General features: G+C 53.4%; 9 protein-coding genes across 9 annotated transcripts; 4 read left to right on the forward strand and 5 right to left on the reverse strand.

Annotated features, from left to right (window-relative positions):
* Nucleotides 1-345: 345 nt before the first annotated feature.
* On the reverse strand, nucleotides 346-1,892 carry BZA05DRAFT_475533 (Nse1 non-SMC component of SMC5-6 complex-domain-containing protein). Its single transcript, XM_051488197.1, has 4 exons — nucleotides 1,685-1,892; nucleotides 1,479-1,621; nucleotides 1,109-1,416; nucleotides 346-1,040 (listed from the first exon to the last, which is right to left on the reverse strand). The coding sequence occupies exons 1-4, from the start codon at nucleotides 1,791-1,793 to the stop codon at nucleotides 509-511; spliced, it is 1,092 nt and encodes a 363-aa protein (XP_051337507.1). The 5' UTR covers nucleotides 1,794-1,892; the 3' UTR covers nucleotides 346-508.
* Nucleotides 1,893-2,062: 170 nt separating this feature from the next.
* On the forward strand, nucleotides 2,063-2,913 carry BZA05DRAFT_404307 (uncharacterized protein). Its single transcript, XM_051484290.1, has 3 exons — nucleotides 2,063-2,243; nucleotides 2,306-2,662; nucleotides 2,717-2,913. Exons 1-3 carry the CDS (start codon nucleotides 2,222-2,224, stop codon nucleotides 2,740-2,742), a joined length of 405 nt encoding a protein of 134 aa, XP_051337508.1. The 5' UTR covers nucleotides 2,063-2,221; the 3' UTR covers nucleotides 2,743-2,913.
* A 389-nt stretch (nucleotides 2,914-3,302) lies between these two features.
* Nucleotides 3,303-4,171, reverse strand: BZA05DRAFT_119108 (uncharacterized protein). Its single transcript, XM_051478661.1, has 5 exons — nucleotides 4,065-4,171; nucleotides 3,954-3,969; nucleotides 3,750-3,834; nucleotides 3,542-3,679; nucleotides 3,303-3,482 (listed from the first exon to the last, which is right to left on the reverse strand). The coding sequence occupies exons 1-5, from the start codon at nucleotides 4,075-4,077 to the stop codon at nucleotides 3,348-3,350; spliced, it is 387 nt and encodes a 128-aa protein (XP_051337509.1). The 5' UTR covers nucleotides 4,078-4,171; the 3' UTR covers nucleotides 3,303-3,347.
* A 1,842-nt stretch (nucleotides 4,172-6,013) lies between these two features.
* On the reverse strand, nucleotides 6,014-7,641 carry BZA05DRAFT_356207 (uncharacterized protein). Its single transcript, XM_051481406.1, has 3 exons — nucleotides 6,743-7,641; nucleotides 6,558-6,688; nucleotides 6,014-6,483 (listed from the first exon to the last, which is right to left on the reverse strand). Exons 1-3 carry the CDS (start codon nucleotides 7,273-7,275, stop codon nucleotides 6,353-6,355), a joined length of 795 nt encoding a protein of 264 aa, XP_051337510.1. The 5' UTR covers nucleotides 7,276-7,641; the 3' UTR covers nucleotides 6,014-6,352.
* Nucleotides 7,642-7,772: 131 nt separating this feature from the next.
* Nucleotides 7,773-12,290, reverse strand: BZA05DRAFT_356209 (putative DNA repair protein Rhp26/Rad26). The gene is made up of 11 exons (XM_051481407.1): nucleotides 11,874-12,290; nucleotides 11,722-11,795; nucleotides 11,388-11,647; nucleotides 10,531-11,322; nucleotides 10,147-10,479; nucleotides 10,011-10,093; nucleotides 9,444-9,953; nucleotides 9,101-9,394; nucleotides 8,881-9,042; nucleotides 8,666-8,826; nucleotides 7,773-8,614 (listed from the first exon to the last, which is right to left on the reverse strand). Exons 1-11 carry the CDS (start codon nucleotides 12,132-12,134, stop codon nucleotides 8,068-8,070), a joined length of 3,477 nt encoding a protein of 1,158 aa, XP_051337511.1. The 5' UTR covers nucleotides 12,135-12,290; the 3' UTR covers nucleotides 7,773-8,067.
* A 1,695-nt stretch (nucleotides 12,291-13,985) lies between these two features.
* BZA05DRAFT_404317 (ribosomal protein L30, ferredoxin-like fold domain-containing protein) lies at nucleotides 13,986-15,786 on the forward strand. Its single transcript, XM_051484291.1, has 5 exons — nucleotides 13,986-14,148; nucleotides 14,596-14,707; nucleotides 14,907-15,073; nucleotides 15,128-15,344; nucleotides 15,401-15,786. The coding sequence occupies exons 1-5, from the start codon at nucleotides 14,141-14,143 to the stop codon at nucleotides 15,641-15,643; spliced, it is 747 nt and encodes a 248-aa protein (XP_051337512.1). The 5' UTR covers nucleotides 13,986-14,140; the 3' UTR covers nucleotides 15,644-15,786.
* Nucleotides 15,787-16,051: 265 nt separating this feature from the next.
* On the forward strand, nucleotides 16,052-21,079 carry BZA05DRAFT_356216 (uncharacterized protein). The gene is made up of 4 exons (XM_051481408.1): nucleotides 16,052-17,633; nucleotides 17,686-17,837; nucleotides 17,894-20,573; nucleotides 20,636-21,079. Exons 1-4 carry the CDS (start codon nucleotides 16,250-16,252, stop codon nucleotides 20,773-20,775), a joined length of 4,356 nt encoding a protein of 1,451 aa, XP_051337513.1. The 5' UTR covers nucleotides 16,052-16,249; the 3' UTR covers nucleotides 20,776-21,079.
* A 180-nt stretch (nucleotides 21,080-21,259) lies between these two features.
* On the reverse strand, nucleotides 21,260-22,893 carry BZA05DRAFT_340623 (translation initiation factor 3 complex subunit L; the record flags this gene model as incomplete). Its single annotated transcript, XM_051480973.1, has 5 exons — nucleotides 21,260-21,838; nucleotides 21,890-22,016; nucleotides 22,071-22,253; nucleotides 22,312-22,541; nucleotides 22,600-22,893. The coding sequence occupies 5 exons, from the start codon at nucleotides 22,891-22,893 to the stop codon at nucleotides 21,260-21,262; spliced, it is 1,413 nt and encodes a 470-aa protein (XP_051337514.1).
* Nucleotides 22,894-23,445: 552 nt separating this feature from the next.
* Nucleotides 23,446-26,231, forward strand: BZA05DRAFT_404323 (P-loop containing nucleoside triphosphate hydrolase protein). Its single transcript, XM_051484292.1, has 3 exons — nucleotides 23,446-23,904; nucleotides 23,959-25,655; nucleotides 25,719-26,231. Exons 1-3 carry the CDS (start codon nucleotides 23,853-23,855, stop codon nucleotides 26,061-26,063), a joined length of 2,094 nt encoding a protein of 697 aa, XP_051337515.1. The 5' UTR covers nucleotides 23,446-23,852; the 3' UTR covers nucleotides 26,064-26,231.
* The last annotated feature ends 7 nt before the right edge of the window (nucleotides 26,232-26,238 follow it).

Here is a 26,238-nt window from a genome sequence, read left to right on the forward strand (position 1 = left end):
TGCACGGGATAGGGGGATACATAGGGCGCAGATTGCTGCCATCTCCGGACTCCGGACTCCGTCGGTGGGGGGCGGTGCTTGGATTGGAATTGGATTGGATTGTATGCGGGGTGGCTGGTGGCGGGCCGATGTGCGGGATATCATGGAGGAGCTCCGTCGCTCCGCCGCTGCAATCCCGTACACCCTGCGGCCCTAGGGGTGTGCATCCATCGGTTGGAAATCTACCCACTATATACCATGAGCTCGAGACTAACGTACGTCGAGTGAGTGAGTAAGAAACTAACAGTTCCCAACTTCCTCCTCCTCCTCGAGACAGTTCACCGGCGATATCACTCGAAACCCCATGACCACCACGCCAGGGGAGAATTAAAAAGTATACTATGGTATATTGTACATACACTGATCATATCGAGGCAAGCCACCGCTTCCGAAACGCCAGAAACCCCCAAAAGAAACTCGTACACAATCTAGAATGCGGGATGGATGTGGGTGGAGAAGGGAGCGCGAGCTACTTGTCGTCATCTTCCTGCTGTTCTGCCGCCTCTTCCTCCTCCTCCTCCGCTTCCTCCGCTTCCTCAGCCTCCTCCTCGTCGTCATGAGGCGCCGGCGTACTCTCCTCGGACCTCGCCCTCGCACCAGCAACCTTCCTCCTCTTACTCGAGCTCGGGCCAGCAGCGTCACCCGTCCTCTTCGCGGGGGCGCCTATACGGATCTTCTTCCTAAGCTGACCCGCGGCGGCCTCACCGACTTTCTGCTTTCCGGACCACGGTTTCTTACATTTCGGACAGCTCTTGCTCCGTCCGAGGGTAAAGAACTGCGTAGCGCACGGGTTATGCATGCGGACCTCGCAGTGCAGGTCGTCGCAGCGCTGGCCGATCGTCAGGATGTCGGAGCACGCTTCGCACTTCTTGATTGCGCGGCGGTGCTGGGGCGCGTCCGCGCCGGCCTCGTTGTCGGATGTAGGCTGGTGCTCGTATGTCTGTGTCAGGTACACCGATAGCTCGATCAAAGCCCGCGTCGCTAGCGTGTACCAGTTGTTGCTGCTGCTGTGAGTATCGCATAACCCCTCTGGATAGATAGTAGGCGGGAAGGTGGGAAGGTGACCTACGAGGATTTATCCAGCCACCCGTCCTCCACGAATGTCGCCAGCGCTTCCTCCGCGCCCTTGAGCGTGAGCCCCCCGCTCTTCGCCGGCGTAGATTTCCCGGCAGGAGTGCCCTGCGTGGCCCCAGCCCCGCCCTCCGCGGCTAAGTTCTTGTTGAGGTGGATCGCGTCGTGGTGGCTGATCGCCAGCACCTCGGCGTGCAGCGTGTTGTTCGTCTCGAAGATGGCGTCCAGCAGCCGGCGGAAAAACGCAATCTCGTCGGGCGTGTGCTGTGTCGCGCCCTCGATTATCAGGTCGGGGGTGTTGTTCACCTTCGTGGGTCAGCGATCCCCCAACCACTTCCAAGTATGTACACGGGAGGGAGGGGACAGACAAATGCGTAAATGGTACTCCGATCCGTCTGATCCCGTCCACTGCGAACCTCGAAATCGAACTGCAACAGTTTCCGATTGATTTCCTCGATCGCGCCTTTTACCATGTTGCTTGTGATACTTGTCGGGCTCACCTCCTGTCCACCTATCGCCCGTCGCCCTGTCAGCTCTTTCTTCCCCTTCCCCCGTGAATGAAAGTAAAACGTACTCTCGACGGCTTGAATCATGGCGATGGCAGCCTTCGCCTCATCGACCGTCATGACCCGGCGCGAAAGAAACGCCTGCACCAGCGCGCGGTGAAAGTCGCCGTACACCATCTGCGCTTCGCTTCGCTTTGTCGATGGATGGCAATTGTGGTGGGTATTTGTGGGTGGATGTTGCGGGGTATGGTAGTATATCTAAAATATCTATAGGCGAGGCGAGGCGAAACCACGAAGTGCGAACCGCGTTGGTACGCGTAAAGTTCGCTGGACGCGTGACTGCAGCCTGCGGGCCAGGAACTACCCGTGCGTGGCGTGGCCCCGGTCACAACACCTTCCCGTTTGAACATTCCGTGGCCTGCATGTGCAGCAAATCTGATTTCGAACGCTCCCTGTGGCCCGTATCAACTGCTCCCTTTTCCTTCCTACCGTACATACCGTACTTATCGCTGCTCACGACACTCACGATTCTACACAATTGAACCCCTTTCCCGACCCTCCCCCGACGCAGCGACAGCGACAGCACTCACACTCCCACTCCCACGATGTGGCTCTCAGACACGCAAAGTGTGTTCCCCATCCATCGTACCATAGTTCCATCGTTCCATCCAGGCGCTAACCCCCACCAGAATTCGGCGCAGCCTTCCTCGGCGCGTCCCTGCTCTTCTTCATTCTGGGACTGACACTATTCTTCGACCGGGCGTGCCTGTCTATGGCGAACCTGCTACTTTTGTGCGGAATAACGCTGTTGATGACGCCGCGGCGCACGCTGTCCTTCTTCGTGCGGAAGGAGAAGTACCAGGGCAGCGCGTTCTTCTTCCTTGGCATCGCCGCGATCTTGATGCGTTGGACTATCACCGGCTTCGTGCTCGAGCTCTACGGTATCTTTAAACTGTTTGCGGACTTCTTTGGCGTCATTGTGGGCTTTGTCGCTGCCGTCCCCGTTGTCGGGCCGTATCTCGAGGGCCCGTTGAGGAGGGTTACAGGTGAGTGAGCTGTGAGGGTGTGTTAAGAGAGCAGGAGCTGATGGAAAGGTGTAGGCGCGGCGCAGCAGTTGCCCGTGTAAACTGTGCGGGTGTAGGGGTGTATCATAGATTTCTTTCGGATCTGGATGGTGAGGAATGGGGGATATGGACGCGGCGGGATAGTGTACGGATACATACCAACGGCGTACGCTGGGACGGGATATACGACGATAATGTTTAATAAACGCAATAGAATACAAACTTACTTGAGCACTTCCTTCCACGGACAGTTCGATATGGCAGCGGAGGAGGCAGGCGGGTAAGGCTGGAGCGGGTATCTTAACTGTGACGGTGCACATTAGGCAAGCATGACTGGAGATGGAGCCCTTCACGGAAGTATCTACCCACGAGGTGGCCGACTCGCTCATCTATTGATCACCGCATTCCGCAACACGACACAAAGACAAGGAAAGGAAAGAAAGAAGAAAACCGCAGCTAGGTTATCATCCAACGGCTATCCATCGATATCGACACCCCCGCTACGACTACCACTACCACTGCCCTTCTCGCCCCTCCCTCCAAACGAAAAAGAACGAAACTACAAGGCTACTTATTGAGGTCGGACGGGGTGGGTGCGGGCATGTGTGAGATTCAAGGAAAGAAGAAGGAAGGGTATGGCGGAACAAGCGGCCGGATGGAGAGCCGTCTAGTACCCAACACCGATCAGGTAGTCCGCCAGAGCCTCGACGATCTTTGTCGCCTCACCGGCCTGGACGTTCTCGGGGTAGTGGGCGATGAGCACCGCCTGTTTCGTCTTGACACAGATGATACCCTCTTTGTTCTATCACCGCCCATCGTCAGCTGTGTCCTGCGTGAATGGAAGGAAGGAGAAGGCCGAACCCTCTTTGCGTAGATGCTCCGGTCCTCGATGTTTCGGAGGAAGACGTATTTCTCTCCCTGCGCGTGAAGTCCGTTCGCCTGGAGACCACTGGGGTCTACGAAGCCGTTGACCACCTTCTTGACCTCCTCCGGTAACAGCTATTCCCCCACGCCGCCGTCAGTCCAAAGCTCGCCCGCTCGATGATAGATGTGGTGGTGGTAGCCATACAGTGAATCCAGCGGAAGCAGCCCATACACTGTCGCCGGCAGCGCTGAAGATAGCCGCCTTATCAATTTTGCCGGAGCCGAGAAGACTGCAATAGTCAGTCATCCAGTTCCCTTCCCTTGTCGACTCAACCCGGTCGGGCTCCGCAGCGTGGGCTTTCGTTTCCATCGCTCCGTCCCTCACCGTGCGGCGGGGTGGTTGACATACCTCGAATCAACGTATGCTGTGGGCGGGGGCGGGGATCATCAGCTTCCGTTTCGTACGACACGATAGGGGGGAGACGGTTCTGTTCCAGAGGGAGGGAAAGCTCTGTCTTACCTTGCCACGACATTTTGGATTAAGTGTGTATGTGTGATGGGAAACACGAAAGGATTTGGAGATGTGGTTGCGAGTGGGTGGTTGCGGGTGGTGGAGATGGAAGTGGTGATGATGATGATGATGATGATGGGAGGGGGAAGGGAAAGGCGATGTGGAATTTTGGAGGGGTCGTTTGGGTGATATGCGGGATATCGGGACGAGCCTAACGAGTTGGGAAATCACAACACACTTGCTTGCTCGCTGCTTTGCACAGACCAACAATAACAACACCAATAACAACACAGCAGCTGCTGCTCAGAGCATGCATAACTACACCGAGACCTCGCATGCATTGAAGCTTAAGATTCTCTGGCGGCTTGACACACCTCCAACCACTGCTCTCTACTCTGACATCGCGGACCGAAGCCTGGAGACGTGAAGAAAAAAGAGATGCATCTATGACCCAACTACCTACCGTACCTAGTCCATCACGCTGCGCTGTGTTCACCCGCGCTTTAACCGACCCAGTCCCGCTGTGACATCCCGCTCTCGACTTAAACTTCCAAGATACACCCCCAACCATGAGATGGGACAGGAGAGAGAGAAAGAAGGAGAGTCTCAGGAGCTATGCAGCTCAGTCTTGTCCCCAAGCATCATGCGAGTCTCGGTCCTCGTGACGAATGAGGGTAGACGCTGACAACTCGTCGGGATCGAATCGCATGTTTGCGGCTAGTCTTTGCAGATACTCTAAGGGTACAGCTACCCTAGCTGCAGCGCCGAGGAGTTACAAAGCTCAAGCTCCATTCCTTTCGCGAACGGAACCAAAGGTTGGAACAAAAAGACAGCACCTCGAGTCCCACGCAGCTTGGAAGTAACTGCAACCGTCCAGCGAGTGTCCACGTGGGATACAATACCTACCGACTGTGGAGTGAAGACCCGGGAAACTTTCGCTGTGGCGACAGTTACATAACATACCTACCATCCGGGGGACGACAACATTTCTAGCATCCAGTCATGTCTCGGCGGATTCAGATCTCGTTCATCGTGCATTCGAAGAATTCCTGCAGCTTCGTTACATACTCTACTATACATACATACAGCTGCATTCCCCCATCCTCCAGAGGCTAGACAGGTTTGAGATTCACGGTCCTTCTTGACGCAGTCTTGGAGAAAAAATCCGGCTGACGGTTAGTTATAGTTTACCAAATAGCTACTTATGTACGGTTCTGGAGTCGGAGTCGGGATGGATGCTGAAAACTCAATATCTACAAGACCCCATCTCGCGTCAACTACCTGGCGGAAGCTTGGGAAGCTTCAGGAAAGTTGACGGAATCGAGTGCTGGTTTGTGGCCAATGGACCAGCCCCGCTTCTGTCGGACGCAGCTTTGCTCTCGAGTCTCGGGCACCGAGGCGGCTTCTGACGTCTGGACTCTGAACTCTGGATTCCAAGGGGGTGGAGTACGGGTTGTTTACCCAGCGTCTACCGGTATGGGCTGCTCAGTTAAGTACTCGTGGTGATAGCTTCGTCACATGCTGGGTACCTGGGTAGGTAGATACTCTACTCAGCGATCGGCGGCAGCGGCGGGCACGAGGGGTCCCCAAGTTCATGAATGGGAGGTTGGAGGTGTCATTAGAAATGCAAAATGCCGAGTGAGCACTGAGTGCAAGAGCTCGGGTTGTCAATCCTGACGTTGAGATGCGCATGTACGAATGGCTCCCGGAGTGACTGCCTATTCTTCCTCCATCTCGACTCCCGACTCTTGAGGTACCTACCCTACCTCCTCATCTCACCCATCACCAGTAATCACCCCGTCCACTCATGTCACCATTTGTATCTTCACCACATCTCACGCACCGGCAAATGCTCACATGCCATGCCATGCCGTTCCTGCCGGCCGGCTGAGAAAAACCTCATGCACCTACTCTAGTTCCCGCGTGCATCCGCCATCCATCCGCCATCCATCCATCATTGTCGTCGTAACCATCTGCAGTGTGCACCCTTCACGCCAACAATGGCGACACCTGCGTATGTAAAAACAGACGAAATATCTCATTTACTTCTCTCTCTTAAAACATAACAATGCTATATGCTACAAAAAAAAACACCAAAGCTCCCGAGAAAGAAAAAGAGTCACGAAAAAAAAACGGTGAATCACACCACGTCACATCCCGACATACCACAAATTAATATCCGTTCAGTCTACACCCCACCCACCCCTCACCCTCCTATCGATCCCGCCAGTTCCATGATGCATTTGAAGATGAAGAAAGAAAAAAAAAGGTCACAAACAAGACTTCACATTAGCTGATTACAGTCGGAATCCGGCCAAGAACCACGTGAACGATGCCACGGCGAGGAAGCCCATGCCGATTGACATCTTAAGGGCGTAGGCATTCAGTCTACTAGCGTCGTTGGGATCGCAAGTCGGGCAGACAAAGTCTGCGGCATTGGTGGTTAGTTATGTATGGCAATGGTGGGGTATAGGTGGGTGAGTGAGTGGGTGAATGGGGTACCTTTGAGAGCAACGGCTGCCTTGGGCGAGTACATTCCGAATTGGTAACCTTGGAAAGTCGTGAGGTATCCAGCCGTGGGCGCGGCGGTTTTGGCCTTTGAGGCGTCGAAAATGTTGAGCGTGTACGTCGCGCTGTGTCATCCCGTCAGTCTCGTGCTCTCGTGATGGAGGGGAAGGGGGACCTACAGCAGCAGCTTAACAGTAGCAGTGCTCTGGTACTCGCCGGTATCCCAGAGGACCTTCGTCTGCCCCGCGCTGACATTCCCGGTGATGGTGAAATCGTGCTGATTGTCCTGGCAGTACGCGACGACGTTGATAGCTGTGGGCGTGACCATGACATCGGTGTAGTTCCAGGCGAACGTGATTGTCTCGCCGATCTTGTAGATCTGGTATCCGTCATACACACCGGGCGTAACCATCGACACTCGCCCGACTTGTGCCGTCGCGGGGATCGACACTTTTTTCGTCGAGGTGGCCTTCTTGGACGACCCGGAGCCGGACCCTTTGGCCGTCGTGCCGGATTCCGAGGCAGCATCGGGGTCGGCCGCTTCGGACCCGCGCACACCGGTGCCGCTGCCGGCTGTGGGACGCCCCGTCGCGGATGAGGCTTGTCGTGGGAGAACGTGGGCGGGCACGGGGGTTGGTGTTGGTTCTGGCGACGAGGCGACGAGGGTTGACAGCGCGAGAGCTATCGCGACTAGAAATTTGGTGCTCCTCATTGTGATTGTAGATGTGTGGTTGGTTGGCTGGTGTTTTGTTTGTTGATATGGAGGGAGAAGGAGGTGGAGGGTGGAGTGAACGATTAAGGGTCAGTTGCAGTGGTTGCAATTCCTTAAGACCCTTGGGCCTTTCGTTCCCGTGTAGATCCGGGCCTGCGTCGAAAAACAAACACCCCCCTGACAAGAGTGAACGAGCGCGTGTACGAGATCGAGAGACGGACGGGCCGCGGACGCGCGAGTGAGTCGGTATGATAATCAAATGTCGGGCGTACTGGTATAAAGATGGCGATGGTTAGGACCGTTTGATTGTTTTCGTTGTTTGTGAAGAGACGAGATCTTGAGCTGCAAGCGGACAGAGAAAGGAAGAAACAGAACTGGCCGGGATCATCGCTCTCCTGATAGGGGGTGGTCATGTAGGACCAAGACGGATGGCTATTTTTGGCAACACGCGAAAATCATCATAACAATTGCAACCACCAGTGTAAACATTAACATTACGCACGGTGAGTGGCTACCTGCACATGAAGTACTCTATTTATCCATCTACAAGCAACAGCCATCTATGTATGTATTTCCGTCAACAGATCGGACAAAGTACCTAACATCTACATCTATCTACACCTTCGCCACTCCTCCCTCTACGTATGATAACGCCTAGAAAATGCTCAGAAATGCCGAAAGAAAAGAAACCCGAATGAACAATGAAAAAACGCCATCCCTTGCCGCTATGAGATTTGGGGGGGGGAAGTAAATTCGTAAAGAAAAAGAAAGAAAAAGAAAAAAAAGAAGAATCTACTTCTTCAGACTCCACACGTGAGTCTCCTTGTCCAGCCTGGCGATATCTTTCAATATCGCCCGCATCTCCTTCGCCTTCTCCGGGGCCCTATTGTCGATGCCCACATCGCGGCACCACTTCTTCAGCTCGCCCGTAGGCAGCTTCCCTGCGTTCTTCTCGAAGAGACCGAGCATCTGGGTGCGCAAGGGCACAACAGGACCAGCTCTTCTCCCCGTAGGAGTAGCACGGCCCTGCTGCCCCTTCATCGTTTGCAGCAATCCCGAAGCAGTGGCGCGCGGTGGGTCTCTGCCCGCGGATCCGTTTCGGCCCGTCCAGGTGACCGTTCCGACGGCTGCCCCCGAAGTCGCCGCGACGGATTCCTGCAGGCGTTTCGCTGCCTCCTCGGCGATCTTCCTGGCGTAGGCATCGGTCGGGGTCCGGTCGTTGATCCCGGCATTGACGACGTGGTCGTGCTCGAGACTGCTGATAACGCCATTGTGGCTGAAGATTTCTTCGATGAACTTTCGTTCACCGGAACCTTCAGCCGACTGGTCGTTTATCGCACTAGATTCTGGAATTAGCATGCGCATTGGATTATTTTCTCGGAGTGCATACTATTTCTCGAGACCGGCTACACCATTGATGCCCTGAAGGGCAGAATCCTCCGCCGAAGCTGACGACTTCGAGTTCACCGTCTCTGCGCCCTGGAACATGGCACCGGTAGATGTGCCGCCGCCTGTTTTACCGTATGTAAACAGGTCTCGGATATTCTCCATCTGTGTACACATCAGCAACTACTTCATCGCAGCGAACGTAGGACTGTTAGTTACCTCGAAGAATCGCCGCTGCTCCGGGTTATTCAGCACTTTCTGCGAAAGATGCTGCTTGAAAAGCTGGCGATTGTACATCTTCTCCTCGATCGTTCCAGCGGCAATCAAACGGAAGACGTGAACTGGCTTGGTCTGGCCAATTCGCCAGGACCGTTCCCGGGCCTATTTTATTGATGTTAATCAATTGCAGAATATCCCATCGTATGCATCCAATACTCACCTGGAGATCTGTCGAAGGATTCCAATCAGGATCAAAAATGATGACCCGATCCGCGCCGGTCAAATTCAGCCCAAGCCCACCGACACGAGTCGTCAAGAGGAAGACGTCGATACTAGTATCCGTGTTGAATTCGTTCACCAGCTGCTGTCGCCTATCGATTGGTGTGCCTCCATCCATACGACTGTACTTGAAGTCTTTGTAGCTATCGAGATTTTTCTGGATGATATTGAGGACCTGCACGCTCTGGGAGAAGAGTAGGACTCGGTGGCCTTGTTCCCTCCAATGAAAGAGCATCTGTGTTCAAGTCAGTACCGTATTGCGAAAATCCATGGAGTACCCATACCTTCTTCATAACTTGCATCTTTCCTGAGTAGATGTCTCTGCCGTACTCCTGTTCTGTATGAAACTTTTGCTCATTAGCAGCGAGGTCGGGATGACAGCATATCTTCCTCAAGACCGAGATGCCGGAGAATGATTCCCTCTTTCCATTCAATATGGCTATGACCTCGGGACTCCTTAGGTATTCAAGATACATGTTTTGTTGTCCCTTTGTGAGCTTGCAGAACAGAACCTTCTCCTCTTTAGGTGGGAGGTCCTTCGCAACATCGGTCTTCATCCGACGCAGAAGATAGGGTCCAATCAAATCACGTAGGACCGTCGCACACGATGTTGCCGTCTGTACCTGTACGTTGTTGGCGTTCTTGAATCCTCCGAGGCGAATGGGGACCTCGAATTGCTCCTTGAAGACTGGCAAAGTGCCCAGCCGTCCAGGAAACACGAAGTCGAAGAGACTCCACAACTCGACCAGATTATTCTGGATTGGGGTGCCGGAGAGAATAATGCGATGTTGAGTCTGAAGGGTCGGTTGTTAATTAATGCACAGAACTGTACAGATCCAGAAAAATCCAACCTTCAGTTGCTTGCAATTAAGGGAAACTCTGGCATCGGGATTGCGAATGCGATGTCCCTCGTCCAAGACTGCATATCCCCATTCTGCGAATCCTGTTAGCCTGCCACCAATTATCATCACCACTCCTCTTGCTCACCTTTCTCCACTAAAAGGTCACCATAGGTGTTTAATCCTTCGTAGGTCGTGATGAGAACATGGCCGTGCTTGAAGACTCGGTCGACAATCTTCTTTGCCGCAAACTTTGCAACTTTGGATGGCTTGGGCGGTTTATCGTCATCGGAATCTATCTCGCCGTCCCTACTAAGAAGCATGCCGCTTCCGCTCTTGTGCAAGATCGCCACTCGCATAGCAGGCCACCAGACATGAAATTCAGAGGCCCATTGACCCAGGACGGCGCCAGGCGCCACTACGATGATCGGTTTGTCCAACAACCCGCTATAATGGAGGCCGGCGAGGAAGGCTATCATTTCTAGAAGATTTTAGCAACGAGTCTGTGCTCGTGGAGGAAATATACACTCACGAATGGTCTTGCCAGTTCCCATCTCATCTCCTAGGATGCCTCCAACATTTTGACAATGCAGTTCCCAGAACCACTGGACAGCAACTTTCTGATAAGAAAACAGAGAAGCATGGATGTCTCCCGGAAGCCGTAATGCTTCAACACCGCTCGAGAAGCCTTCGTCAGGTATAGTTGGATGAGGCTTATTCCATTCCTCCCGTTTGTCATCCTCGGCATCTGCGCCATTATCATGCTCCCGAGTACTTCTACGAGACTCTACCCATTCATGTATCCTCTTCTGAAACAGCTTCTCGTCGCCGTCGTCCAGTCGGACCGCTTTCGCCTTGCCTGCAGCATTTCCGGGGGATTTCTTGCGCTTCCGCCGTCCGACAACAGTGTGTTCGTCATCGCTATCCTCTTCTTCCGAGGACTCAGTTTCTGTATCACGGACTGCCGATTTCCGGACGACTTTCCGTCGAGTAGTTTTCTTCTCTTTTCCGTCGGGTGTGTAATCGTCGTCATCGTCATCGGTGACTTTGCGTCTCTTGGTGCCACGGCCTACATCACCATTCTCTGCTTCTTCATCATCTTCTTCTCTGTCGTCTTCTTCGGGATTGCTGCTCTCGGCACTCGAAAGTCCGGACGAGGATACATGAACCGGTTTTGTGCGATCCATAGCAGCTGCGAACCCAGGTCTACGAAGGTTTTGCGCACTGAGTACATTATGCGGTAACTCATCGGCGGCGTCTTCCTGACTGGCACCCGGCTGTCCCAATCCGGGGATATTATCGAAGGGGGTGATCTTTCCGGTTCCTAAAATTGCACCGCCCATAAGAAAATGTACTCTCACTCCACATCATGACATGACGGGTACGCACGGATGAGGAATTCGCGATCTGATTCGTTTGGCAATCGGTGGTCAGAAACGCTCTTCTTGGTTTTTTGTTGAGATAGCAATGCCATCGCCTGTGCTTCTCGCGCTGCCATGCGAGACGTGATATCTTTGATATCGCCATTGAGTTGTGTGAGCTTTTCCTTGAGCTCTTTGATCTGGATCTCAAGAGACGTCTTATTCAGTTTAGTAGTCTGTGGGAGAAAATATCGCTCTTCGGCGACACTGAGCATGTAGTCGATTTTTCTAAGCAACCAGGGGAGGATGTTCAGCATATTAAAAATTAGGAATTAAACTCAAATGTGACTGGAGAGCCATACGCCTTCTCGGTGACTGTTTTATCTAATCTTCGTTGGTCGTCTTCATTTGCACCTTCGAGCATCGCCTGATCGGCCTGTACACGAGCGAGAAAATTATGAGCATCGAAAAAGACGAGTGGAGTCGAGAAAGGCTAATTCCTGGTAACCCGTACCTTGGTAGCGACTTCCCTCTCTAGTTCCGCCTGGTCGACTGCTCTTGCGCCGAAGACACCGAACGCCTCGGAGTCGTCCCCAGAAGCAGAATCTATTGGAGAAACAAGGTTGTCCATGGTGGTGGGGGTGGTGGGTGCGGTGGTGGTGGTAGCTGTGTCAAGGGGAGTAGGTTGGGGCTTGGTGGGGGTGTGGAGTGAATCGTGGAAGCTTAGCTCGATGACTTTCTGTGAGGGTGAAGGAGGATCCTTCGGGGTGTTCATTTTGTCGGGGTTGCGTCTGAATAGTTGTAGGCAGTTGTAGTAGGAAGGATAGAAGAAATTCGAAAGATACCGACGAGTGCTATTAGGAACGTTGTTTGCTAGGTGAGTTTAAAGTTGTGTGTTGAAGGTAGAAGTTGGGGAAACGCGATGAGATGACTCGGGAACCCGCGTAAAGTTAGGGTAGCGTGCACTAGTCTAGGCTCCCTTTAGCTGTGTAACGTCATAATTACACAAGGTCTCACTCGATTAGCGGAATTAACCAGCTTTCAAACGCTAGTGCACGTGCATAATACGGCGCAGAAACGAACAGGCGGTGACAGAGCTTCGTCTCTACTGCCGCGGGGCTAGCAGGAAAGGTCGGGAAGGCGGGTCGCCATAGTATAGAAAGGCCGTTTGCGGCAATAAATTGAAGGTCTCTCTCTCACGTACATGATAAGATTAAAACCACTTTGTCTCGGAGAGTGGAGTTATTCCATGCTAAGGCAAAAAGTACTACATGTGCTAAAGTAGAAATCCGAGTCGCATCATAGGTATGGCCTTACAGGTTGCTGCAGACTCACGATGGTGATCTCTGCGATCAAGCCCCTACCTACTTTACTCCGCCTGAGCGGCACATCCTCCGGCACGTGCTTCATAGACTAATGTTCCTATATGGTGCCCGTACGCTTTAAACCTAGGCTTCCGTGGAGAGGGTGTTACCGAATAAAATATGGGGGTCAACTATTGTATCTCACAAGAGTGCGCGCGCTGTGAAGCTCCAATCGCTGGAGGATCATGGCTACTCACTCGCTTCTGTTCGAGTAACCGTCTAGGCTTAAAGCTGATTCACTCTAATGCTGGAGATGAGGGGGATGGAGGAGAGCGAGGCAGCGGACGCGAGAGTGGGGAATGGAAGGGATTAGGCCAATAGTTTAATTTCCTAATCCTTGCGTCTGAATGTCCTTGGTGTGTTCAAGGGGGAGGCCGGGCGGAGAGCAGCAAGCAAACCCACATCGGCCGAAAGGCAGTGGGGAGGACACGGATTTGTACACAGCCATGACCAACCAAGGTCGAATGCAATGACGATTAAACAAGATCCAGGCTTAGAGCGCACGGCAGCATACATAGTGTGAATGCTCATATCATACATAATTTTGAGCCATATCGTCTCAGCAGAGAAGCATTGCGTTAACTCCTAGGTATCCGCCGCCCCAAGACCACGTGATACATCCACTGACATCACCAATGGCTCGAATCTTCTCATCCTGCTTCGAGATACGACCCTTGGCCTTGACCACCAAGTCGCCATTCTCATTCCTAGTATGCTGGCACACTTCAAAGACCCCATATAAAAGTCAGCTCCAAGTAAAAGTAGTTCACACTGGCCCCAAGCATTTCTGCCCAGAACGAGTCCTTCTTGCAACTCGAGCTTGGGGAAGGGTTCACGCCGATCGCCAAACATCCGAGCAAACTCCGCGCGGAAGGCGGGATTGGATCAATTTCATTTGAATGTGTGAGAACTCGGCGAGCGCCGCCTGGAAAACTTCGAGCTGTGTGTTAAGCTTATCGACGTATGAGCGTTGCAGTCACTCGCCATGGGAGGCATACTAGAACTGTGCGTGTTTGGAATCGCGGCTCAACGTGCGGAGACCACCGCAGTGGTAGTTACATACGATGAGCCATGTGGAAAGTTGCATGTGGGGAAGTTGTAGGTTGCTCTAACCTTTGAGATGCCGCTCTGAAGTAAAGCTCATAGAATGTGAGTAGTGTGTGCGCTAAATGAGGCTCCGCTTACTTCACTGATCCTGTGCACTTATAGTTTAGCGCAGCTCCCAGCGGCTAATCCATCCACAGACTCACATTTTGTGTGTGTGTGTGCCCTAAAAAACAGTCCCCAGTGGAAAAAACCCCCCACAACAGCCTGCCTTAGAGTTCGCCAAAAGTTCTGCGTAGGATTTCTGCAACCGACTTTCGCCAACAACACCAATCGCCCAGCAATACCCGGTCGCCTATCGCCCATCAGCAAAATGTCTTCGTATGTATCCTCGCTACAATCCTCGGATTCTCCTCGGCGTCAATGAACGAGGTCACTCCCGCTCAGCTGCGCTCGCGAGCCAGCTCGATCAATTATTCTTGGACTTCTTCCGATGAAGAGTCTGGGGTTTTGAGAATGGAATCGCTCGTTTCGCGTTTCCTTCTTTAAATACAAACTGCCGCGCGTATCCACTCCGTGCCTTCGGGCATAGGATGTGGATTGCATGTGCAAGTCTCTCTTGAAGTTGTCTTCGAGGTCTTGTCGGATGAATCTGCCGTTGCTCGAACAGTTTGATCCGACTTCGGTCGTGACCTGCCTAGTAGAACACAGCCAGTTACACCGATTAAATCCATTCGTCGAGTGGTTTTAGCTACAGAGCAGAAGAGGCTTCCTCTTCATACTCGACGCTATCACTTTACTTAACTGCGGGACTGACAAGTGACACAGCACCACCCCCACCACTGAGCAGGTCTTGGTCCCCGAGACCCTCCTCAAGAAGCGCAAGACTTCCGAGAAGACCATTGAGGAGCGCAAGGCTGCCGCTGTTGAGCGCAAGAAGGTTAGCATCCACCAATCTCTCCCCATATTGCAATTGCAAGCACGTCGAATCTACATGATGCATAACAACCCAACGCGACTAGCCCTACAAGGCGATGCTGTCGTAGTTAACCATCTTTCGGGTCTGACAAAATTCGACGTGCTTCTTTTGCAATCGAACTGTTACTATAGTGAGCAGAAATACTGACTTTGATAAACAGGTCAACAAGGAGAAGCGTCAGACTATCTTCAAGCGTGCCGAGAAGTACGTCAAGGAGTACCGCGATGCCGAGCGTGAGCAGATCCGTCTGTCCCGCGACGCCAAGAAGGAGGGCTCCTACTACGTTCCTGCTGAGGCCAAGGTTGTCTTTGTTGTCCGTATCAAGGGGTATGTTGTTTTGTGCAAATGACCAGTGATTCATGTACTAACAACGCGCAATAGTATCAACAAGATCGCTCCCAAGCCCCGCAAGATCCTCCAGTTGCTCCGTCTCCTCCAGATCAACAACGGTGTCTTCGTCAAGCTCTCCAAGGCCACCACTGAGATGCTCCGCATTGTCGAGCCCTGGGTCGCCTACGGAGAGCCCAACCTCAAGTCCGTCCGCGAGCTGATCTACAAGCGTGGTTACGGAAAGATCGAGCGTCAGCGCATCCCCCTGGTATGTTTCCATATTATTACACTTTCTGCTTGCGCCCAATCTAATAATTTCTTCAGACCGACAACTCCCTCATTGAGGCCAACCTTGGACAGTACGGTATCATCTCCATTGAGGATTTGATCCACGAGATCTTCACCGTCGGCCCCAACTTCAAGCAGGCCGCCAACTTCCTGTGGCCGTTCAAGCTGTCCTCCCCTACCGGAGGTTTCCGCACCCGCAAGTTCAAGCACTTCATCGAGGGTGGTGACCTTGGTGACCGTGAGCAGTTTATCAACAACCTCATCCGCAAGATGAACTAAGTTGGTAATTTGGGATTGTAATTGGTGTTAGGTAGCCGAAGAAAATTTCTGATGGGCATTTTCTGGGAACAATAAAAGTTCGGCTTGGCGTTATCCGGAGTTGGTAGCGATTGTTTTTTACCATTCAAACTGTGTTGCCATCGTGATTCATGAAGTGACTGCCTTGCATTCCTGTTGGAAGAGCGTACCGTAAATATGAGAAGTAGTAAGAAACGGCACTCCTACGCGGCTTCAACTGTCAAATTGTCGCGCCCGTTAGGATTCTACGTAGATTTACCATTACATACGGCCAACGGCAATCATGTGCTCTGAGAATTTCCCGAACCGTCCCTAGCGGCCCAAGACGTGTGATTTCAGTCCGTGCTCGAGTGGGGCGTAGCGCTGAATTTAGTGGAACTGTGGATTGGAGCCAAAACGCGGGCTTGATTGGTTAGGTGACCGACACGCGTAAATTATTTGAGCAGCGTGTCACGGAAACCACAACCCTTCCCTCAACACACCCTGTTCGTGCCTGCGATCCATACATCTCACTACAACATAACGCGACTCTCACCTTCTCCTTCTCACACACTCTCTCTTTTCAGCACACCACCATCCATACCTGCCATGTCCAGTCGTCGCAAAGCAAACGCAAAAGTCGGCTTCGCGGAGCTCCGCCGATTGCGCGAAGAAGGTAAGACGCGCCTGTCCACGTACGAGGTCGAGGAGGGCGAAAAGCTATACGAAGAAGTCGACGAGGACGAATACAAAAAGGTCGTGCGGAAACGGCTGGACGAGGATGATTTCGTTGTCGACGATGGCGGCGAGGGGTATGTCGACAATGGCATGGACGATTGGGGGGATGAGGGGAGGTACTATTCTGACGAGGAAGGGGAGGAGGGTGATGAGAAGTTGTCGAAGAAGGAATTGAAGAGGAAGAGGGAGGAGGAGAAGGAACGACGGGATCGGCAGGAGGGTGCCATTACGAAATACTTTCATAAGTCTGGTGCCGCCTCGGCGAAGCCGAAGACCGTGAAGGCTACCGTACAGGACCAGGAGTTCTTGGAGGATATTTTGGGGGAGTTCGATACCAGCGCGGGAAGGACGGGGCAACCGATGAAGAAGGTTAAGACGGAGCTGGCGTCTTCGAGGAAGGTGCGGAAGTTGTCGCCGCCGAGGAAGGGGGCGAAGAGGTTCGCTATGGCGGATTTGGCGGCGGCAATGCGAAGTTCCCCTCCGCTCGCCGCTGATGTGGATAACGAATCGGATTATGGCGACGATATCACGTTCCCACTCACCGGAGGCGACGACGATATCTCGATGAGCGATGCGCCGGTCGCCCCGTCCTCACCCGCCGCGAAAGCCGCCCTAAGAAAGGCCCCAGACAATCAGAACTTCGAAGACGATGCCGACGACGACGATGAGTTCTTGGTGGCTGAAATCAAAGGCAATAAGAATATACGTACCTCAAAAGTCAACATCACTTCCTCTCGCCCCACGAAGCCTGCACTAGCTTCTACCAGCATGCCCAAGAAAGCCGCCCAAATAATGGATTCTTCAGCATGGACAGATGTCAGCGGAGGGTTGAATGTCGTTCCGAGCTCGCCTGCCACGGACAGAGTGTCGGTTGGCAAGACGTCGTTACAAGACGCCGTCGAACCAGACGGGAGTATTCGGATGTTCTGGATGGATTACACCGAGGCTGCTGGAAATCTGATTCTCTTCGGAAAGGTGAAGGATAATCGTACTGGGAAATACGTGAGTACATTTTTGAAGGTTGAGGGAATTATGAGGAATTTGTTCTTTTTGCCACGGGAACACAAGATGCGCAAAAAGGTGGAAACAGACGAAGAGGTCCAGATTGAGGACGTGCACCAGGAAATCAGCGATTTGATGGAGAGGAACAGGATCACTGGGTTCAAGTCGAAGCCTACCTCGAGAAAGTATGCTTTTGAGCTGTCGAATATTCCCCGAGAAGGCGACTATTTGAAAGTTCTGTACCCGTACACGAGTCAGTAATCCATTTGATATTAGCATTTAGCCATTTCGCTTACTAGTAACAGAGGACCCTTTGCCCATGGAGTTGCAAGGCGAGACTTTTTCGACCGTTTTCGGAACGCACACTGCTCTATTCGAGCAATTTGTGCTCTGCAGGAACGTTATGGGTCCGTGCTGGCTCAAAATCGATGGTGCTAGCTCATCTAGTGTTCAAAATGTGAGTTCCCGTTATCATGCTCATCGTGCTCCGGCGTGTTCTAATCCAGTCTCTAGGCATCATGGTGCAAACTTGAGATGAGAGTCGATAAACCACAACAGATCACTCCCATTGGAGATGCCGACTCATCGGAGGCGCCGCCCTTGACACTCATGAGCATTGCCCTACGAACGGTCCACAATGTCAAACTCAACAAACAAGAGATCATTGCCATCAGTGCCAGAATCTACGAGAATGTATCTCTTGCCGATGCCACCACAGATATCGAGAAGATGCCACATCAAGTATTTACCGTTGCAAGACCGGTTGAATCTCTCTTCCCAGCGGGATTTGAAAAGCTTGCAGAGCAGCATCCCGGAAACTTGAAGCTCGAGAAAACCGAAAACCTGCTTCTCTCGTCGTTCCTGGCAAAGCTGCAACAGGTAGATCCGGACGTCTGCATGGGACATTCATTGGACAATGTGGACTGGCCTGTACTCCTGCATAGGTTAAAGGACAAGAATGTTCCACTCTGGAGCAGGGTGGGGCGCCTGAAGAGATCTGCGTGGCCTAAAGGTGGAAATTTTGCGGGCAGCTTCTTTATGGAGCGTCAGATGGCGGCTGGACGGTTGCTCTGTGATCTCGCGAACGATCTGGGGAAATCGCTGATGACCAAGTGCCAGTCGTGGAGCTTGACAGAAATGTGCGAGCTTATTCTTGGGAAGAAGCGGCAGGAACTCGACAATGACGAGGCTCTCAAGAGTTGGGCTAGCACGGCGAAGGGATACCTGGATTACTTGACCCACTGCGAGGTCGACACACACTTCATTGCAGCGGTCGCCCTCAAGATTCAGATGTTGCCTCTCACCAAGATTTTGACCAACCTTGCTGGTAATTCTTGGGCCAGGACGTTGAGTGGTACTAGAGCAGAACGGAATGAATATATTCTGCTTCACGAGTTCTACCGGAATAAGTACATCTGTCCGGATAAATTATCTGGAAAACAGCTCGATGCCATGCGCAAAGCCGAAGAGGAAAACCCCGACGATGACGACGATGCCGCGGCTGGGGGCAAGAAGAAGGATAAGTTCAAGGGTGGTCTTGTGTTTGATCCCGAGAAAGGTCTATACGACAAGCACATCGTGGTTATGGACTTCAATTCTCTTTACCCTAGTATCATCCAGGAGTATAACATCTGCTTCACAACTGTGGATAGGAGTTCTTCGGATAGGGATAAAGTCCCAGATGTCCCAGAGGAACAAACTCTCGGAGTTCTTCCTCGCTTGATTTCGAAATTGGTCCAGAGGCGACGGCAAGTGAAGGGACTGATGAAGGACAAGAACGCCACGTCTGTGCAAAAGACGCAATGGGACATCAAGCAACAAGCTCTGAAGCTCACCGCCAATTCTATGTACGGTTGTCTGGGTTATACGCGATCGAGATTCTACGCCCGGCCGCTAGCCATGCTCACCACCTTCAAAGGCCGTGAGATTCTGCAGAGCACAAAGAATCTAGCCGAGTCGATGTCGCTGCAGGTTATCTACGGTGACACCGATTCTGTCATGATCAATACACTTGCCGATAACTACGCGGATGCAATCAAGATCGGTAATGACTTCAAGAAACAGGTCAATGAGCGCTACCGGCTGCTCGAGATCGATATCGATAACGTATTCCAACGGTTGCTATTACATGCTAAAAAGAAGTACGCGGCAATAAACTGTATCCTGATCAACGGAAAATTGGACGTGAAGATGGAGGTCAAGGGGTTGGATATGAGGCGAAGGGAGTACTGCCAGCTATCGAAGGAGGCGTCCTCGAACATCCTCAACGAAGTCTTTACGGGCGAAGATACCGAGGTTGTAGTGGAAAAAATACACGATTACCTCCGAGACTTCGCCGAGAAGATGCGGGCTGGTCAGTTTCCTCTGGTCAAGTATACTATCTATACCCGGCTCGGAAAGGACCCGAAGGACTATCCAAACGGCCAAACAATGCCGCAAGTTCAGGTCGCCCTGAAGAAACGCGCCCGCGGTGATGTTGTCAAGTCGGGCGATGTCATCTCCTATATCGTCACAGGCGACGGCGATTCCCACGCAGCCGAGCGAGCGCATGCCACACAGGACGTGATCAAGCCCGACTCCGGCCTCAAGCCCGACGCAGAATGGTACCTCGCCAAACAAATCTTCCCACCAATCGAGCGGTTATGCGCACCAATCGAAGGCACCGACTCCCTGCGGCTCGCCGAATGTCTCGGCCTCGACCTCCGCAAATATCAGCTTTCAACCACCGCCCGCCAGGAAGACCGCGAGATCCACCCACTCGAGTCCACAATCCCGGACGAAGAGCGCTTCAAAGAAACCACCAAACTCTCGCTCCGTTGCCGCCACTGCAAACAGTCCTTCGACTTCGCCGGCCTCTCGCAGTGCAATCCGCACGGGATCGTCTGTGCCAACCCCACTTGCGGCAAAACTCTCGCCATCCCCTCCGTCGTTGCGCAGATAGAACAGCAGATCCGCTCGGCGGTGGCCAAATACTACGATGCATGGCTGGTCTGCGACCTCTGCGGAAATCGCACGCGGCAGATGAGTGTATACGGCAAATGTTGTCTCGGCCCACATGGTCTGGCAAAAGGGTGTAAGGAAGGGAAGATGGCGTACGAGTATACGGACAAAATGCTGTACAACCAGCTGCTGTACTTCCGTAGTTTGTTTGATGTCGATAAGGCGAAGACTAAAGCCAAGGGTGCTGATAAAGGTTTGTCTCTCTTGCCCGCACTCGCTTTCACACTTTTAATAAGATACTAACGGAGGAGATAGATACGATCAACACACTGGCTATACAGAATCAGCAGCGTTTTGCGATCGTTGGGGGGTGCGTCGGGAAGTATCTGGACAAGTGTGGTCGCCAGTGGGTTAGCATGCAGAACATTTTTGGGTTTGCGGCTGTGACGGTGTAGGGTCTGGAGTTTTGGCATTAGATGGATGGAACAGATGATTCCCTGGTTTGATTTTGGGGGTTTCTTGCTTAAGGCGGACGTGTAATTGCATGTATGAATGAATGATGAACGGGGGGTTTTGGATCATGTGCAGTCACTCAAGTTTCAAAGGACAACGAAAAAAACCTTTTTTTATTCCGCCTACAATATGCCCCTCCCCAACATACACGAGCACCCAATCCAAACCCGCATGCAAGAAGAAAGAGAAAAAAAGAATACCGAAAGAGAAGAAAAATGGACGGAAAAAAAAACCAGACGGTAAGAACGCATTCATGATCCCGCCACCAGGCTTTAGAATTCGTTCCACCACCTAAAACGCCCTACTCGGCCTCTCCCAAACCAATCGACTTCCCTCACCGCGAGTCACCCCAGTCATTCCAGTCACCTCGGTCCCTGGCTTCCCCTTCCAAGGATCCTGGTGTAGCTTTTCCGATCGGATGTGCACCTAATACGCCCTCTGCAGATTCCTGAGGTACCAGTCCACGAGTCTTCTTCCGACCTTTGCCTCAGAGACGTGCACGATATCGCCCTGGAGGGCGAAGTCGAGGTCACTGGTATGCGTCATTTCACCCTCGAGCAGGCTGCCCTCGGTCCATCGGAGCTGTCGGTTCTTCTGCTTGTAGACAACAAGCTGCTTCCTCAGCGTCTCGGCATCAGTCTCGACGAACTTGGCGAGCTTGTTGATGTCCATGGTGGTGTACAGCTTGAGGTAGCTCTTGAGGACGGGCGTGGAGATGGTGTTCTTGACGTCGTTCATGAACACCTTCAGGTGGTGCTGCGACGGGTCCACGTTGTTCTCGGGGTTGTCGAAATCCGGGGGAATCGGGGAGATGAATTTGGGGCACGCAGAGAGGAAGAGCTCTTCGAAGATCGGGAGGGACTCGGCTCCGCCACGCTGCATCCGGGTGAACTGGTCACCGTACTTCTCACGGAGAGTGGCGTGGATAGTGTCGTCGAGGCGGACGGGGCAGAGGGCTACACAGATCGCCATGAGCGCATACATCTGGTCGTTCTTCTTGGTGATCTGTAAGGTGTAAGTAAGGAGAGGGGGGATCTAGGAAGCAATGGGGATTACCGAGTCGAACTGGGAGTTCTTCTGGAAGTTCTTTGTCCTTGAGACGTAGACCAGGATGTGGGAGAAGGTCCGGATGGCATCCGCGTAACGGCGGAGCATCATGTAGGAGAAACCGACATAGTAGTATCTATGATTGCATGTTAGCTTGCTTCCTCCGTCGGGTAGAGAGCCGATAACTTACGTGGTGAAGTGGGCGGCCATGACCTTAGCAAATACGGCCTTCTTGTTGAGCTCAATGTCATCGAGTGTCTTCAATGCCAGTGTGAAGTCTCCCAACAGGCAGTGTACTCGGAGGAGTCCGATGATACTGAAGTAACCCAGCATCCGGTACAACGGCCGGGAACCATATTCTCCCGCAACAGAGCTGCAGCACCCTATTAACACCGTGTTTCCTATAGGGTTGGTGGCTTCTGGTTGCTTACTTGGGGTCCTCACTCCGCTTGATGGCAGCAAGCTGCTCGTTCATCTGCGAGCGCTGGATGAGCGAGTACAGAACGTTCAGGACGCTGTAGCAACCCCAAGTCTGGGGGTTATCCCTAAGCGCCTGGATCTCCTCCTCGTTCTGGGCCTTCTTCGCTACGCGCTGACGGTAGGTGCAGAAGCTGTTGAACTGGTAGATGAACTCATCGATGACATCCCATGCCCAGTAGTACTAAAGCCCATCACATCAGTCCCACTCCAGTTCCCAACCAACCGACAATCCAACTCACGGTAGGAAGCTCCAGATCCACAGGCCCATCCGAGTTCAGGATGAAATGGAAGAGACTGCAGTAGTTGTCGTAGCTCAGGAAGCGAGCGGGCAATCCAGCCTGGAACTCGAGCGGCGTGGCAGCAGCTGTTAACCGCGCCTGCAGGTCATCGCCTGTAACTTGTATTCCGCCCGAGGCGCTTCCAGCGTCATCGAAGTCTCCATCGTCCTCCTGCATCGCCTCGACAAGCGTGGTGGCCAGAACTTCGTCATCACTGTCGTCCTCGTGCGTGAGGCGCGCAACACCTCCGTTCATCATCTTGGCGGGCGGATGTGTTTATGAAAATCGATTCGAAGGAATTCGGTAGGTGGTGGAGGTCGAGCGGGCGGGGTGAATCGTTTCGTTTTCGTTGGCCGTTCGTTCGTTAGACCAACGTTGTGGAGATGGTGGGGCACTTTTTCGTGATAGGGTAAACGGCGGCTGGCTGTTAAAGTTGGAGTGAAAATCTTGGCCTCCGCTAACGAACGACGAGGGTTTTGCCCTTGCGATTGAAGGTAAAGAGCAACAAGTCTCGTCGATTCCAATAGAAATTATCGAAAGAGAGTCTCAATTCAATTCTAGTGTGCCAACCGTCATTCTCCGGGACGTTTCTTTGCTGTCCAAATTGTGTCTCGTCCGCAGCTATGCGAGTGACCGTCTATGATCAATAATTAAACTCTGCTTTACCCTGCCGCTTCACGACACCCCACCAGGACCCAATCGCAACCCCACCAAACCAGCACCATGCCCCCCAAAGCCGCCAGTTTAAACCCGCGCAATTCACAAAACGGCGATATTTTCACAGTGTATTCTCATACTCCTCTCCGCTTTTTTTTTGTGCCGTTCTTTGGAGCTGATGGTGCAACAAACCAAAAAGCCGTCCCCTACCAAGCCCCGTCAACCATAAATCCTTCCTGCGCGCAAATGTGCACCGCAGTGTCCTCGCGCCGCTGGAGCTGAAGTCCGGCGAGATATGCCAGATCTCGGCGCAGGGCAGCGACCATGAGGATGGTGCAGCGAAGTGGTGGCCCGCCGTGATCTGGCTGGCCGCTGATCCGCATTTGCAGCGACATGCCGTGCTGGTGTCGGAGACTGTGCGCGCGCTGGTCGGTGTGGGTTTTGAGAACAAGGTCGTGTTGCGACGGTATCAGGGCAATATCGGAGTCGCTGAAAAGGTGACCGTGCGGGAGGTGCCGGGCGACGCTGATGTGGATGTCGAGGGTGGTGGCGCATTGATGAGGGCGGCTGACAGAGATGGTTGGAGGTTTTTTTTGGAGCATACCTTGAGTAAGATGCACCCCCGCAGACTATGGCGGCCCGGCACTGATACCAGGTGTATAGTGGAGACCAAGACTGTCTTTGAGGGCCTGACGTTTACGGATATCGAGTTCAAGGGGCGCAAAAGGTGTTTCCGAGTGGAAAAGATCATAGCGGCGGCCGATGCGCCAAACACAGTTTTCGCGGCGGACAAGAAGTCCAGTCCCACAGTACCCGCGTTCACAATGAGCGAATCGACGACGATAAAGCTCCTCACCGAGACCATTACGGAGCCCACCAAAAAGAAGCCTGCAGCAAAACCCGCAGCGGCGGCCATAGAACCCACCAAAACCCCCATCCCCGCCAAAGCCACAAAATCCTCAGTACCGCCAACAGTAGTCAGCGCCGCGACGCCCTCGAACGTAACCTTCAGCTCGATCGGCGGTCTCTCGACGCAAATCGACCGGCTGCGCACGCTCCTCGTCTCGGTGCTCGAAGACGCTGACGAGTTTTCGCGCAAGGGGCTCATTCCGCCGCGGGGAATCCTTCTCTACGGCCCACCCGGCACCGGAAAAACCATGATGCTCAAGGCGGCGGCCAGCGAGATCAAGGCGAACGCCTACGTGATCGATGGCAAGGTGATGGGCAAGTACCTCGGCGAGTCGGAAGCGGCCATCCGCAAGATCTTTGCCGAGGCGCGGAAAAACCAGCCATCGATCATCTTCATGGACGAAGTGGACAGTCTTGCGCCCAAGCGGTCGCACGGAGAGGGCAGCGAGGGAAGAGTGGTGGCCACGCTGCTGACGGAAATGGACGGAATGGAGTCGGCGGCGGAGGACGGGAGCATGCGGGTTGCCATAGTTGCCGCTACGAATAGGCCCAATGCTATCGACGAGGCCCTCAGGCGAGCCGGTCGGTTCGAGAAGGAGCTGGAGATCGGAATCCCCGATGTCGATGCCCGCCGGGAAATTTTGACTCTTCTGACACGGAAACTGGACTTCGAGAGCGATTCTGAAACAACCAAGGCCGAGTTTGTGGCCGCCCTGGCTGCACGAACCCACGGATACGTGGGTGCCGATCTTGAAGCCGTTATACGTGGCGGGTTTACATTAGCGCTGAACCGCCGACGACGAGATGCTGCCGCCGCTGCTGCCGCCATCGCCGTCGCCATCGCCGCCCCACCTCCAGACGAACCAACCGCCACCCCCTCCTCCCCGCTGCCGCCACCGAAGAAAGACGTAACCCTGATCCCCGCCGACCTCGAAGCGGCACTGAAAGAAGTCAAGCCCACAGCCATGCGGGAAATCTTCATCGAGCCGCCCAAAGTCCGATGGAGCGACATCGGCGGACAAGAAGAAGTGAAGCAGCGGCTGCGGGAAGCCGTTGAATGGCCGTTGACACACCCGGAGGTGTTCTCGCGGCTCGGCGGCACGCCCCGCAAGGGGCTGCTTTTGTACGGCCCACCCGGCTGCTCCAAAACGCTGACTGCCAAAGCGCTCGCGACGGAAGCCGGCCTGAACTTTATGGCCGTCAAGGGCCCAGAGCTGTTCAGCATGTACGTCGGCGAGTCGGAGCGCGCAGTGCGCGAGGTGTTCCGTAAGGCCCGCGCCGCAAGCCCGAGTATCATCTTCTTTGATGAGATCGATGCGCTCACCGCGTCACGTGAGGGCTCTAGAGGTGGCGGCGCGAACGTGCTTACCGCCCTGCTTAACGAAATGGACGGTATCGAGACATTGAAGAATGTTGTCATCCTGGCGGCTACTAATAGGCCGGAGATCATCGTGCGTACTCTACCTTCCCGTTCCACCCACCCCACCCACCCATCCAGCTAACCCCGCGCACAGGACCCCGCCCTCATGCGCCCCGGCCGACTGGACACGATCCTGTACGTCGGGCCGCCGGACCTCGCCGCACGTATCGAGATCCTCAAGATCAAGACGCGAAAGATGGCGATCTCCGCTGAGGTGGACATATCATCGCTAGCGGAGCGACTGGACGGGTTCTCGGGCGCCGAGATTGTCAACATCTGCGACGAGGCGATTCACTACGCGATGCGCGAGAGCTTCGATATCGAAGCCGTCGGCACTAGCCATTTCGACATGGCTGTGGGAAAAGCGGTCCCACAGATCACGCAGGCGATGAGATGGAAGTATGAACAGTGGAGTGTGGGCGGGGTTAAGAAAATTTAGATATAGATATAGAGGGGTGGAATTGATACCAGACATGGACAAAACAGCAGTGGGGCGCCGTTTATCATTCATCGTTCATCGGTCACCGTGCCAGTCCTCCCTTCCGCAGTCCAGTCCAGTCTAGCAAATAGTAAACAATAAAACCACCAGGAAAGGAAGCCTCCGAACCAAATAA

The sequence above is a fragment of the Tricharina praecox genome, assembly GCF_024521635.1.
Source record: "Tricharina praecox strain CBS 144465 chromosome Unknown BZA05scaffold_20, whole genome shotgun sequence".
Classification (NCBI taxonomy): Eukaryota; Fungi; Ascomycota; class Pezizomycetes; order Pezizales; family Pyronemataceae; genus Tricharina; species Tricharina praecox.

Coding starts and splice junctions, on each gene's coding strand:
- BZA05DRAFT_475533 (XM_051488197.1), bottom strand. CDS start 1,793: ATGGTGTACGGCGACTTTCACCGCGCGCTGGTGCAGGCGTTTCTTTCG. Junction 1,622..1,684: donor CATGATTCAAGCCGTCGAGA/GTACGTTTTACT, acceptor GACGGGCGATAG/GTGGACAGGAGGTGAGCCCG. Junction 1,417..1,478: donor GGAGTACCATTTACGCATTT/GTCTGTCCCCTC, acceptor TGACCCACGAAG/GTGAACAACACCCCCGACCT.
- BZA05DRAFT_404307 (XM_051484290.1), top strand. CDS start 2,222: ATGTGGCTCTCAGACACGCAAA. Junction 2,244..2,305: donor GTGGCTCTCAGACACGCAAA/GTGTGTTCCCCA, acceptor AACCCCCACCAG/AATTCGGCGCAGCCTTCCTC. Junction 2,663..2,716: donor CCCGTTGAGGAGGGTTACAG/GTGAGTGAGCTG, acceptor GGAAAGGTGTAG/GCGCGGCGCAGCAGTTGCCC.
- BZA05DRAFT_119108 (XM_051478661.1), bottom strand. Junction 3,680..3,749: donor CTGCTTCCGCTGGATTCACT/GTATGGCTACCA, acceptor GTGGGGGAATAG/CTGTTACCGGAGGAGGTCAA. Junction 3,483..3,541: donor GGAGCATCTACGCAAAGAGG/GTTCGGCCTTCT, acceptor GGGCGGTGATAG/AACAAAGAGGGTATCATCTG.
- BZA05DRAFT_356207 (XM_051481406.1), bottom strand. CDS start 7,275: ATGAGGAGCACCAAATTTCTAGTCGCGATAGCTCTCGCGCTGTCAACC. Junction 6,689..6,742: donor GCTACTGTTAAGCTGCTGCT/GTAGGTCCCCCT, acceptor GGGATGACACAG/CGCGACGTACACGCTCAACA. Junction 6,484..6,557: donor GGCAGCCGTTGCTCTCAAAG/GTACCCCATTCA, acceptor CCAATGCCGCAG/ACTTTGTCTGCCCGACTTGC.
- BZA05DRAFT_356209 (XM_051481407.1), bottom strand. CDS start 12,134: ATGAACACCCCGAAGGATCCTCCTTCACCCTCACAGAAAGTCATCGAG. Junction 10,480..10,530: donor GGGAACTGGCAAGACCATTC/GTGAGTGTATAT, acceptor AAAATCTTCTAG/AAATGATAGCCTTCCTCGCC. Junction 9,954..10,010: donor TTAATTGCAAGCAACTGAAG/GTTGGATTTTTC, acceptor CCGACCCTTCAG/ACTCAACATCGCATTATTCT.
- BZA05DRAFT_404317 (XM_051484291.1), top strand. Junction 14,708..14,906: donor CCGCTGTTGAGCGCAAGAAG/GTTAGCATCCAC, acceptor TTTGATAAACAG/GTCAACAAGGAGAAGCGTCA. Junction 15,345..15,400: donor AGCGTCAGCGCATCCCCCTG/GTATGTTTCCAT, acceptor TAATTTCTTCAG/ACCGACAACTCCCTCATTGA.
- BZA05DRAFT_356216 (XM_051481408.1), top strand. CDS start 16,250: ATGTCCAGTCGTCGCAAAGCAAACGCAAAAGTCGGCTTCGCGGAGCTC. Junction 17,634..17,685: donor AGTTCTGTACCCGTACACGA/GTCAGTAATCCA, acceptor TACTAGTAACAG/AGGACCCTTTGCCCATGGAG. Junction 20,574..20,635: donor AGCCAAGGGTGCTGATAAAG/GTTTGTCTCTCT, acceptor CGGAGGAGATAG/ATACGATCAACACACTGGCT.
- BZA05DRAFT_404323 (XM_051484292.1), top strand. CDS start 23,853: ATGAGGGCGGCTGACAGAGATGGTTGGAGGTTTTTTTTGGAGCATACC. Junction 23,905..23,958: donor TTTTTTGGAGCATACCTTGA/GTAAGATGCACC, acceptor CCAGGTGTATAG/TGGAGACCAAGACTGTCTTT. Junction 25,656..25,718: donor CTAATAGGCCGGAGATCATC/GTGCGTACTCTA, acceptor CCCCGCGCACAG/GACCCCGCCCTCATGCGCCC.